Source organism: Chenopodium quinoa, unplaced genomic scaffold, assembly GCF_001683475.1.
Source record: "Chenopodium quinoa cultivar QQ74 unplaced genomic scaffold, ASM168347v1, whole genome shotgun sequence".
Classification (NCBI taxonomy): Eukaryota; Viridiplantae; Streptophyta; class Magnoliopsida; order Caryophyllales; family Amaranthaceae; genus Chenopodium; species Chenopodium quinoa.
This window is the reverse complement of record NW_018743292.1, coordinates 8334825-8347020: the sequence shown is the minus strand read 5'-3', so window position 1 is coordinate 8347020 and position 12196 is coordinate 8334825. Positions and strand designations below refer to the sequence as shown.

The following is a 12196-nucleotide window of genomic DNA, read 5'->3' as shown; positions in this document are numbered from 1 at the left end:
AAATGTGAGTGAGAAAAAAAGTATAATACTTGAAAAACACGAGTTCATGTAACACTAAAAAAAATGAAGAGAGTATTTCCATCATCTTTGGTTACGTAGTACAAAAATATTTTAATAAAGAGTAGGATGTTGAAGACATAACAAATGCTGAAAAGCATGTTGCTATTTATTGGAAAGGTTATAGCTAGAATTAGATATTACTACTCATATTATTACTAACGATTAAATTAACTAAGGCTATTTTTAAACTTATTCACATATTTGCTCAATTTTTATTTTCCAAAATTCAATGTATTGCTGAATATAATCAACTTGTTGGTTGAAAACTTGAAATTAAGTAAATTAATCTAATTATTCAATTGAAAAGATGAATAAGACTTGATAAATCATTGCAATTGTGCTGCGAGATACTTATATACAAGTGTTGTATGGGCGTTTTGCGGAAAAACTTTGTAAGATTGAGAGTGAGACTTGATAAATCAAAGCTCTACTTTTGCTCGGTTCTGCATCTTCTTCTTCTTCGCCATTTTTAGGTAATCTTCTTCATCTTCCTCCTTTTCTCCCTCTTTCTTCCTGCACTTCGTCTTTCAATTTTTCCCCTTTTTCTTTTCTTATTTCTCCTCTTCCATTGCTATTTCATTCCCGATTTTACTCTTATCATCCCAAACATTTTGATTTTCATGTTAATGCTGATGCTGATGATGACCCCAAATTGTTTCTCAAATTTGTTAGACAACAATCCAAATTAGGTTTTTCTGATGTTGAAACCCCCCTTTCTCTTTTCGATCATATGAAATTGATTCGCCCACTTCCTGGTATTATCGATTTCAATATGCTTTTTTCATCCATGTCCAAGATTAAACCCCACCCCCCTTTCTCCACTGTCATTTCTCTTTACAGGCAGCTCTTTTTCTTAGGTCTTCGTCCTGATCTTTACTCCCTTAACATCCTTGCTAATTGCTACTGTCGTTTGAACTTTGTTGATTTGGGGTTTTCTGTTCTCGCCAACATTATTAAACTTGGTTTTCAACCTGATATTGTCACCTTTACTACTCTCATCAATGGCTTCATTCACTCTAATCAATTTGAGAAAGCCGTTCCATTGTTGGATAAAATTCTCAAGCTTGGCCTCCAACCCACATTAGTCACTTATGGTTCTATGTTCAAAGGTCTCTGTAGGTCCGGTGATAATGCCGGTGCTCTCAAACTCCTTATAAATATGGAGTCTTATGGCCATTTTATGCCTAATGTTGTCATTTACAGCACCATCATTGATAGTCTCTGTAAAGACCAGTTATTACCTCAGGCTCTCCTCCTTTTCAAGGAGATGAAAGTCAAGGGAATTTCCCCCGATGTTTTCACCTATACTACCTTAATTCGAGGTATGTTAACTTTGGGACAACAGAAAGAGGCTCAACAAATGCTGACTGAGATGTTAAGGAACAACATAACTCCTGACATTCAGACCTACAGCATGTTGATTGATATGTATTGTAAAGATGGCAAGGTTGGTGAAGCCTGGGACATTTTTGAATACATGACTAAGACAGATTTGGCTCCCAATATCATCACTTACAGTGCTCTGTTAGATGGATACTGTTTACATGGTGAGATGGATGAGGCAGAAAAGCTTATGGATTTGATGGTTGAAAATGGTTGCAAACCTAATGTAGTTACTTACAACAGCTTAATCAATGGCTATTGCAAGTCTAAAAAGATTGACAAAGCTCTTGGCCTGCTCCAAGAGATGCATTTTAACGGATTAGCCCCTAATGTTATCACGTACAACACTCTTATAGATGCTTTGTGCAAAGACAATCAGCTCAAGCTTGCACACCAGTTTTTCAAGGAAATGGAAGCTCATGGACTAAAGCCAGATGTAATAACTTGGAACTCATTACTTGATGGCATGTGTAAGAATGCACAAATTGATGAGGCAATTGCAACAATGAAAGAAATAGAGACTACTGGAGTGGTCCCAGATACTTTTACATACTGTATTCTTATGGATGGTTTGTGTGAAGCTAAGCGCCTTACAGAAGCAGTGGATATTTTCACTTCTCTGCCCGCGAAGTGCTTACAGCCCGATGTATTCAGTTATAATATTATTGTAAAAGGATATTGCAAAGAGGGTTTGCTTGATGAAGCTACTAAACTTGTAAAGGAAATGGAGGACAATGGGTGTTCACCTGATGAGTGTACCTACAACACTATTATTAAAGGATATCTTTATGGCAAGGATATCAGCAAGGCATTGGAACTAGTCAGTACCATGAGAATTAAAGGGTTTGCTGCGGATGCTTACGCGGCTTCTCTATTTCTTAGCTTCATAACTGATCATGCTGTTAGCGATTCAGACAAGGCTTTGCTTCGAAAGTACTTTGAGATATGAATTGTAAGGTATTTGGCTTTTGATAATTTTAAATTATGGTTTATGTTTAGATCCTGCTTCTCTGGTTATCTATAGTTTTATATGATATGACGATGTTACTATATTACTTGCATTGTGTAGTGCTGAGGTTGAAATTTGACTTATGATTATGGTTATCTATAATATTAATGGAGTATTGCATTTGGAGGCTTAAAAGTATCATGTATCAATTTTTATTTTTTTTTTTTTATCAAGTAATCGTTGCATCAAGCTTTTAATACTTTTTGAAGTCACATTGGGCATGTCTCTTATAGTCACATTCCCCCCCCCCCAACCCAACCCTCGGTTTCCGTGGTTATGCTTTCTTCCATACTAAGGGTGAATCTATAAGTGTTGAAGCTATAATTCCTCATATTAGTAATTCGCATAAGAGATGCAGTTTCTCAGTTTGCTTAAGTGTAGTTCAACGAAATATGTGGAGTTTTAGGAAAGAATGCTCTGCTAGCTTATATTTTATGTTTTGCTGTTTCGTTTTCTGGGGCATTGATCATAAGCTAGGAGGCTGTTGATTATGGATGATGTTGATTGGTCTCAGAAGTTGGAACTAAATGTAGCAAGGTAGTCATATACTCATATTATGACTTTTCATTCTTTTGGTTGCTTGGATGAGTTGGATCATTCTAGCATTTCTCTAGACTTGCGTTGTTATATACGATCATATTCATTTCCTTCCTATTTGTAGCACAAATTGAGGAGCCATAGCTTTGGCAATAGCTGGATTTGTATCATGATAATCTAGCAGCTGCAATTAACGATTCTTTATTGTCATTGCAGATTACAACACCAAGTCCATCTTTAGTTTTACATTATATCCCTTTTTTTTTTTCTTTTTTTTTTTTTTTTTTTAAGTTTATGGATTAAGTTTCTCTCTCTTATAAGAAAATCATTCCTAAATTTTTACTCTGTTTTTTTAAAAAAAATCAACGTACACTTAGACTAATGCTGAGTTTTTGGTGGCTTAATATTTATTTTTTTGAGGAATTTTGTGGGAGGTTTGTATGAAAATTATAGATTATTAAAACAAATATTGGCTAATAGTTTAATCAAATAAACTCTGTTGTCAGACTCATCAAGCAACTCCACTTCAAGCTTAACATCTTGATCTTCTATATATATATATGAAACTGAAGTCGAAACTCACAAATACAAATCAAATCGATAATTTCCATTCCAAAAAAAAAAAGAGCAAAATTAATAAATCAAACAAAAATCAGAAACGAAGAACTCAAAAATTGAAAACGAAGTACTTACCTTTCCATTTCGTAACCAAGTTCAGTAAGATTCGATTGTTCGTCGCTTCGTTTCATTCGCATTTCACTTTGATTTGCTGCGAAAATCTAGGGTTTCATTGATGAAATGTCAGCTTCAATTATTCGATTTGACTTGATTTTTGCAAGTTTTATGAACAATGTTAGCAAAATTTAGGCAAAAATCGCAAGAAATTTGTTGAAATTGTGTTCGACTTGAAGCAATTATGGTGGTGTTTGGAGAGAAAATCCGGTGATTTAGGAGAGAGATTAGAGGGAAGTTTGGGTTATTTTTGAAGAGAGAGAAAGTAAATGATGAGGGGTTATCTACTTGGGTATAATCTCATCCATTGATTAAAAGTCAATGGTCAAGATATTATGTTTTTAGTTATCAGCTTTAAGCTTGTTTTCACATGATCCACTTCCTATATATATATATATAGGATCACCATGTTTAATTTGGAGTTTTTTCAAAGCTAAAGGTTGTAATTCTGTAATATACTTCTTATTGATAGCTTTGTCCATTACTTTAGTAACATGCACAAGTGTTTATAGCCCTTATAGGTCATTAATCCTCGTTTTATTGTTGGTTTTCTATACTAGGTTTTTGACTTGCGATTATGGATGGTTGAATTCTAGCAAAAGTCGCAGATTGTGGAAACATACTTCGTATTATATTGCGGTGTCATGTAAATCATTGCGTTTGAGTTGAACTCTACAATCAACATTAGTCATTAAGGTTAGCTTTGATCGATTACGACCTTGTATCAGACATCAGTCACACGGGCCAATCCTTTTGAACTTGGGATGTCTGATTAAGTATGATGAATAAAATCTTGATCTGGAGGAGTGATTGGGTTATATAGCGTGGTGGTGACTTTTGCAAAGTCACTACATACCATAAAATTACCCTTATGCTCAAGCTTAGAATAGGATTGGTGGGGGATTTAGATATTTGTAGTCTTACTGGTGGTTACCCTGTTCCTACATCATAAATAAACTATTAGCAGTATATACTATGACTTCACATCTTAAAATATACACAAAAGAAACGCTGACTCTACGGTTAATTTAGTCCTTGAAATCTAAATTTGAAAATGCCCCTTGGAGTCTCTTTATACTATATAGGCAATAGACAGTTGGCAAAGTTACTACCTTAGATGTAATTTTCTTGGGTTTTATGATTTCTAGTGATGCTTTAAGCTGTAATTGTTGAGATATGTCCTTTTTTTTTCTATGAAGGTGCCAAATCTGACACTTATGATTATATATGGAACAGGAAATGATATTTGATCACCCTGAAGATCAGAACTGAAAAATTCCCTTGATGAGCAGATCTAGTTGCTTAGTCCAAATGCTTGCTGATCAGTAAACCAAACATTAAAGGAGTTCTAAGCTTTCAGTGAGGTCTCAGGTTCTTTTTAGCTGACACAACTTGTGGCTTATTAAGTTATTCAACATCGTCATTCCATTTAAAGTCTGGTTTGCTGGAGTCTCCTGGATTGATCTTTGATTGTATGTGTCAGTGACTGGAAAAGTTGACTGGTTTTTGTCAAAGAATGTGTACAAGCTGCAGGTTAAGGATTATGATATATTCACAAGTTAGCGCTGGACGAAGGCATTGATAAGTTAGTGATTGAAACTAGAAAGTGATTGCTTGGGTTTAATTCAAGATATGCGTGCTCAATCCAGTGGCTTAAGTTTATTTCATTTAATTGTTGATGATATTTTAGATTTATGTTCTATGGTTGGAGGTTACCATCAAAATTAATGTAGTTATCTTATCTTTGTATATAGTGACCTTTATGTAAATGTGGTTAAAATTGATATAGTTACTCTACTTTTGTACATAGTGACTTTTATGAGAATATGATCAAAATTGATATAGTTACCCTATTTTTGTATATAGTGACCTTAATGTAAATGTTGTAAAAATTAATATAGTTACCCTATTTTTGTATATAGTGACCTCTATGTAAATATAGTCAAAATTAAAATAGTTACCATATTTTTTTATATAGTGATCTCTATGTAAATGCTGTCAAATTAATATAGTTACCCTATTTTTGTATATAGTGACCTCTATGTAAATGTGGTCAAAATTAAAATAGTTATCCTATTTAAACCGTTAGATTTTGTTAGTAATAATGGATGGTTGAGATTTTCTGTTTTTAGTTTTCACCATAAGTCCTGTTTTCAGCGGAACCTCCCCGTATATATATATATAACGTAGAGTCACTATATATAAAAATAACGTAACTATATACAAAAATAGGGTAACTATATCAATTTTTACAACATTTGTCACTATATACAAAAATAGGGTAACTATATCAATTTTGTATTCATAGACGTCACTATATACAAAAGTAGGGTATTTGACCACATTTACGTAAAGATCGCTATATACAAAGATAAGATAACTATATTAATTATAGCTTGCAATGTTGCTGAAAATCCAACAAGCTTATGTTCATCGCCATATCTATTACAAAACAACAAAAGTAATAAGTGATATTTTAGGGAAGAATTTGAAATAAGAATCATAATATGTTGCAAGTTGAAGCTTTAAAAATGGAAAAAATTAAAACCAAAGGAAAAACACCAAAATTAAAACATAAAGAAAAATTATAACCAACTAAATGTGCCAAAGTTTGTAGACTAACCTGCATAAGGAGAGATTGAGGCAGTCTACACATGCCAAACAGCTTTAATGCATCAGCTAAGCTTATACTACCATATCCTTCTATACACCCAGAAAAAGAAAGAAAGAAAGAAAGAAAAAAAATAAAAAAATTGTCAGTGGTAAATTGAACATAAAAATAATACCCAATTTTTAAAATTTGTTCAAGGATTACATATCACGATCTAGAACTTTAAGACCAATTGAAGTTTCTGAAAATCTTTGGTACCATAAATATTTGGACCAGCTGACATTGACATCCTTTCATGAAAAAGAAAGAAAGAAAAATTATGCAATGTTACATGAAGATGAGATGGTTAACTTACAAGAGAGTACTCATACAGTCATACTAAACCAAACCCAGACCACCACAACCACCAACACCACCATAACCCCCAAACCTAGACCACCACCACCATCGAAACCCCCAAACCCAGACCATCGACACCATCGAAACCCCAAAGCCAGACCACCACCACCACCGACACCACCAAAACCCCCAAACCCAGACCACCACCACCACCGACACCCACCAAAAATACCGAATCCACCCACAAACCCAGCGAAACCACCCACAAAATTTTGCTTAAATTTAGTTTGCTTGACCTACAAAATATGAAGAATCATATATTTGAAAGTAAATCTTAATTCCATTGAAAATCTTCTAATTATTCAATTGAAGAATCAATTTGATGATGATAAAAATAAACAAATAACTAATTCAAAACTCAAATAAAACATTGTGTATATGAAATCAAATAAAAATCGTAAGAGAAAAGCTGATTTGTTAGCTCCAACATAAAATCGATGGCGTTATTAATGAAGATTGAAGCTAATTCAACTTTAATTTGATAATTATAACAATTTCTTTAAGAATTGATGACCAGAGATAGGAGAGAAAAAGAGAGAGGAGTGAGAAAGGAAACCATGAAATTATGGAGGAAAGAGGAAATAAGGGAGGAGAGAGAATATATTTCAGAAAACTTGATGTGTTAGACGGCTTATAACGCGAGCGTAATCTAATCCATCCAATACAAATCTGACGGTCCTAATCATCCGTTTTCAGTTTTCACCATAAGATTTGTTTTCACGTGATTCATTTCCTATATATATATATATATGCCTTATTTTTCATAGCAGGTGTATGTCCAATCATATTCTAATTTGCAAATAAACAAACAAAAATCTGCAAACAAGTGAAGTCTGCGAACAAGCATATCACAATTCTAAAGACTTTTTTTTAACCCCTTTTGCTTCATTCATTTCTTTTTTTTTTCAGAATGGGAAAAAGAGAAAAAAAAAATAACAAAAGAACACCAGGTGAAAATGACATGATTTCGAACTTATAACTATGCTATCAGATCCAAACATGAATTTAATTCAGCAAGTTCCTAGTACCTTGAAGATGCAAAATCTTCAATGACACAACAATTTCAATGACTAGTTATTTTGCCAAAAAGCTGAAACATGCCTCAGGAAATACAATTAAAGCATCTCAAGTAATGGATTAAACTAAGTAGATGCGTGCAACAAGCCAACAAATGAACAAGTGTAATTACGTACAATGGTCAGATTGATCTTTGCAAAGTAAACACAACTGGTGTTATCGATCTTTAATGTCATGTTCTTGTATTTGTGCCATGGCTTAGATACAACTAAACTTGAGCTCTAGTACTGATAATATTCAGAGGAAGTTATCAGAAAATAAATGCAACTGACTAGCAGATGGAAAGCAAGCGCATCAATTGGATACAAATATTACAGGTTACTCCACATTTGCTTCATATGTTCCAAATAACAAGCGTTAAGGTCTTTGCTTACAATCAATCAAAAAACATTAAATATAGGAAAATTTGCGAGGAGGGTCCTTTTAAGTGATCGACCTTGTGAGTAAAGTCTTTTTTATGAAAAAGGTGGCACAAAAGGTCATTTTATGGCGATTGGGTTGTGAGGAGGGTACTTTGACCAAACTCTGACGTTGACATACATTTTCCGGCCAAAAAAAGTCACGTGACCACTAAAATCGACTTCTTTTTTTTTTTCCTTCTTTTTTTTTTCCTTCTTTTCTTTCCTCTGACCTCCGCCCACCACACCTCCACCTCCGGCAAAAAGGAACCCCATCCCTTTCCCCCACCCATTCACCCTTTCAAAAACACTCCAAACGAACCTTCCCTTACGCAACACCAACAGCAACCCACGCAACACCAATCAGCCATCGCAAGTAGCCACCACTCCACCAAATTCCAGCCAACCGACAACGCAAATAACAACAATTACAGCAACAATAATGGCAACCACAACAGCGTTGCCACCTTCCCTTCACCGTAAACAGCCCACCTTCACCGCCAATTCCCTGCATCTCCAACCAATCAACCTCCTCACACTCCAACAACAGTAGCAGCCCTTACTTTCTTCGCCACCAAGCTCCACCGCTTCACACTTTGCAGCCACCGTATATAGAACCTCCTAGCTCTCCCCTTCTCCACCACAAACAGCGGCAACAATAACCAATTGCAGCCATCTATCCACTACTTCACCAATCTGATGAAGATCTGGAAGCCTCGTCAAATTAGCATATAATAACCAATTCCAACATTTTTTTGGTTTAATTTCAATAATTTTTATGTTAAATTAGCATATAATATGTGAATCTCGTCAAAGCTTATGAATACCGACTATAATTTAATAGAATTCAATCGATATTTTGCAACTCTTTTCCGTCTTTTAATTTTACCATCGAGTTTTGTTAGAGATAATAGTTGATAGGATAGTTGTGAATTAAATTGGGCTGCAATATTGTTGTCGTTCTAAGTGAATAATATTATGGCTAAGTCATTGATTGGTAGTAACTTTTGCGGGGTGAATTGGATGCTGATAAATGTTGGGTTAGTATTGTCGGGTTATATCTATCAATCCTTTAGGGTATTTTGTAGTTGTAGCTTTTTCTGGGTGAATTGGATGCAAGTCATATATATCGATCCTTTAGGAAATACAGAGTATTTACCGGGTAGTTGAGAATCTGTGTTTTTAGTATTGCTATGATACATTTGATTGCAAAGGGGAAAGGGATGTGGGCGGAGGTCTGGCCGGAAATGCCATTCATGGAGCCATGGAGGTGTGGAATTGAAAAGGAGGAAGAAGATGAAGAGGAAAGAAAAAAAAAAATGCTGATTCAAGTGGTCATGTGACTTTTTTTGGCGGAATATGTAAGTAAACGTCGGAGTTTGGTCAAAGGACCCTCCTCACAACCCAATCGCTATAAAAGGACCTTTTATGCCACCTTTTTCATAAATGGACCTTCCTCACAAGTTTAACCACTTAAAAGAATCATCCTCACAAATTTTCCTTAAATATATGACTTACCACTTTACAACATTCACTCACGATGTCTATTGTAAATATCACACCTATAGACCAGACTTTTGGAGTAAGGCTTGGTGCAAGAATTTACGGTCGTGAACAAATCCTAAATTCTTTATGATCCACCTACGACTTATAACAGTTAACGTTGCCTCAACAGGCTAAGCCATCTGCATCAAGGTACTTGAAATTGCAGTTTAAGGGTAATTTACCTGCTACACTCTTTACCATGACCAAAATAGAAGATCAAGACGTTAAGCTTGAAGTGGAGTTGCTTGATGAGTCTGACAACAGAGTTTATTTAATTAAACTATTAGCTAATATTTGTTTTAATAATCTATAATTTTCATACAAACCTCCCACAAAATTCCTCAAAAAAATAAATATTAAGCCACCAAAAACTCGGCATTAGTCTAAGTGTACGTTGATTTTATAAAAAAAACGGAGTAAAAATTTAGGAATGATTTTCTTATAAGAGAGAGAAACTTAATCCATAAATCAATGATAGATGGAAGAGGTCGCATCGATTTCATGTGGTGGAAATGGGAAAGGGGGGTTTCGACATCAGTAAACCCTAATTTGGATTGTTGTCTAACAAATTTGAGAAACAATTTGGGGTCGTCATCATCAACAGCAAGAAATTTAGAGCAATCGGAATAACAACGAAATCCAAGTAGAGAGGTGAAGAAATTGTAATAAGAATTGCAGTGAAGAAGATTACCAGATTTAGTCGCCATCTTCATTGCTCAACTCAGTTACTCAGAGGCAGAGTATCTGGAAGACGAAGTAATTCCTCAGTTAAGAGTTTTTAGGGGTTGAAGCCTTATTTCCCCATTCCCCACCCAAAACCACTGCTCCGTATTACTTTTTATTATTACTCCGTATTATTTATTTTCTATCATATTCATTACTTTTCAATAATGATACTAAACCTGTATCATTATGAAAAAAAATTTAATCGTTAGTTTTAAATTTCTAACTTGTATGGGTTATAATTATAAAGCAAGTAAAGCTAATATTGATACTAAACCTTGGACATATTTGGTTATGAAATACGGAGTAGCCGAGTAGGAAACACTTTTATCTATCTTAAATTCTTAACTGAGGCTGTTTAAGATTACTTCGTTAGGTTCTATGTTTTCGGTTCAAGTCATTATGTAACTTTGGTTGAATTGGATTTGTCCATGTCTTGTTGGGAAACTAAACTACAATGTATTTCAGCTTCTAAACAAGATATTTTACCATGCATGTTGAAATATATTGGTTTTTGGTAGGTTTTAGTATTTCCTAAATGTTATAACCTTATTTTTTTTTTTTTTTGAGGAATACTAAATGTTATAAGACCATTTCTATCGGTGAGACTGAACTTTGAGTATTGAAATACAAAATGAGTTGTTTTTTTTACCTCCAATAGTGATACCCAACCCACTTCTCAATTTAGCAACTCATGTGAAATCTAATTTCTCAATTGTAAGACTCTCTAAAGTATACTAATTGTAAGTTTTTTCAAAACAAAACAAATATATATATATATATATATATATATATATATATATATATATATATATATATATATCAAAACTGAAATAAATTACAAAATATATTATAATTATGATAAGAGCCCACACGTTTTGTCAAATGAACTCAAAGTTGGGTATCTAAACTTAGCAACTTTCTTTTGGAGTTGCTAAGTTTAGATACCAATTTATCGGTATACTTTGTAAAAAATACTTTCTCTCGTAAAAAAAAAAAACTCCCTCAAGTCTCACCATTGGAGATAGTCTAACTTGAGCAGCATTATGTGCATTATCTTTAACATTGTTGGGTTGGTTTGCTTTGGTTCTGCCTCACACCAGGCCAAAACTAGCAGGCCCGTTCTTGACATTTTATGGACCCTAGGCAAAGTAAGAAATTAGGGCCCTTATAATAACATGTTAGCACTTTTAGTATAATAGTTTCTCCATGTTTTTTAATAAGTGCTCTATTTCTGTTGGCCATATATACCGATTGATACAAATCTTTGATCATGATATCTTTAATTATCAATATGTATAAATTATAAAAATTAAAAATTAATAATTTATTCATTAAGACAATTCAACAATTACCCACAAGACTAAATTTTATCTTATATATGAATCACAAACATTAGTCAAAGTGAGCAAATAAATAGTGCAAAAATACTAATGGATCACTTAATAAAAAAAACAAGTGAGTAATATTTATACATTTAATTCAATTTCACAAACTGGTAGTTAGTTTGTTGTCGGAAAAAAAAAAAGGGGAAATGTTAGTATAATTACTAATTCATAGCTATAATCTCACAACTGATTATCTTTTTTTTCGTGGAAAAATGCAAACTGAAAAAAAAGTTCTTCTTAATATGAGAAATAAATTAATAAAAAGGTCAATACCATTTACAGAAAAGTATAAGAAAATATCATGAAAAAAAAGAAACAAAACAAGGTAATAAAG

The 12196-nt window shown here is 33.7% G+C and overlaps 1 protein-coding gene and 1 long non-coding RNA gene across 2 annotated transcripts; one reads left to right on the top strand and one right to left on the bottom strand.

The window, feature by feature from the left end:
• The first annotated feature begins 537 nt into the window (after positions 1-537).
• On the top strand, positions 538-2916 carry LOC110736848 (putative pentatricopeptide repeat-containing protein At1g12700, mitochondrial). The gene has a single exon (XM_021917175.1). The coding sequence runs from the start codon at positions 791-793 to the stop codon at positions 2390-2392; it is 1602 nt and encodes a 533-aa protein (XP_021772867.1). The 5' UTR covers positions 538-790; the 3' UTR covers positions 2393-2916.
• Positions 2917-6023: 3107 nt separating this feature from the next.
• On the bottom strand, positions 6024-7355 carry LOC110736849. The gene is made up of 3 exons (XR_002514285.1): positions 6688-7355; positions 6345-6424; positions 6024-6163 (listed from the first exon to the last, which is right to left on the bottom strand). It is a non-coding gene; the product is annotated as an uncharacterized LOC110736849 (long non-coding RNA).
• Between the last annotated feature and the right edge of the window lie 4841 nt (positions 7356-12196).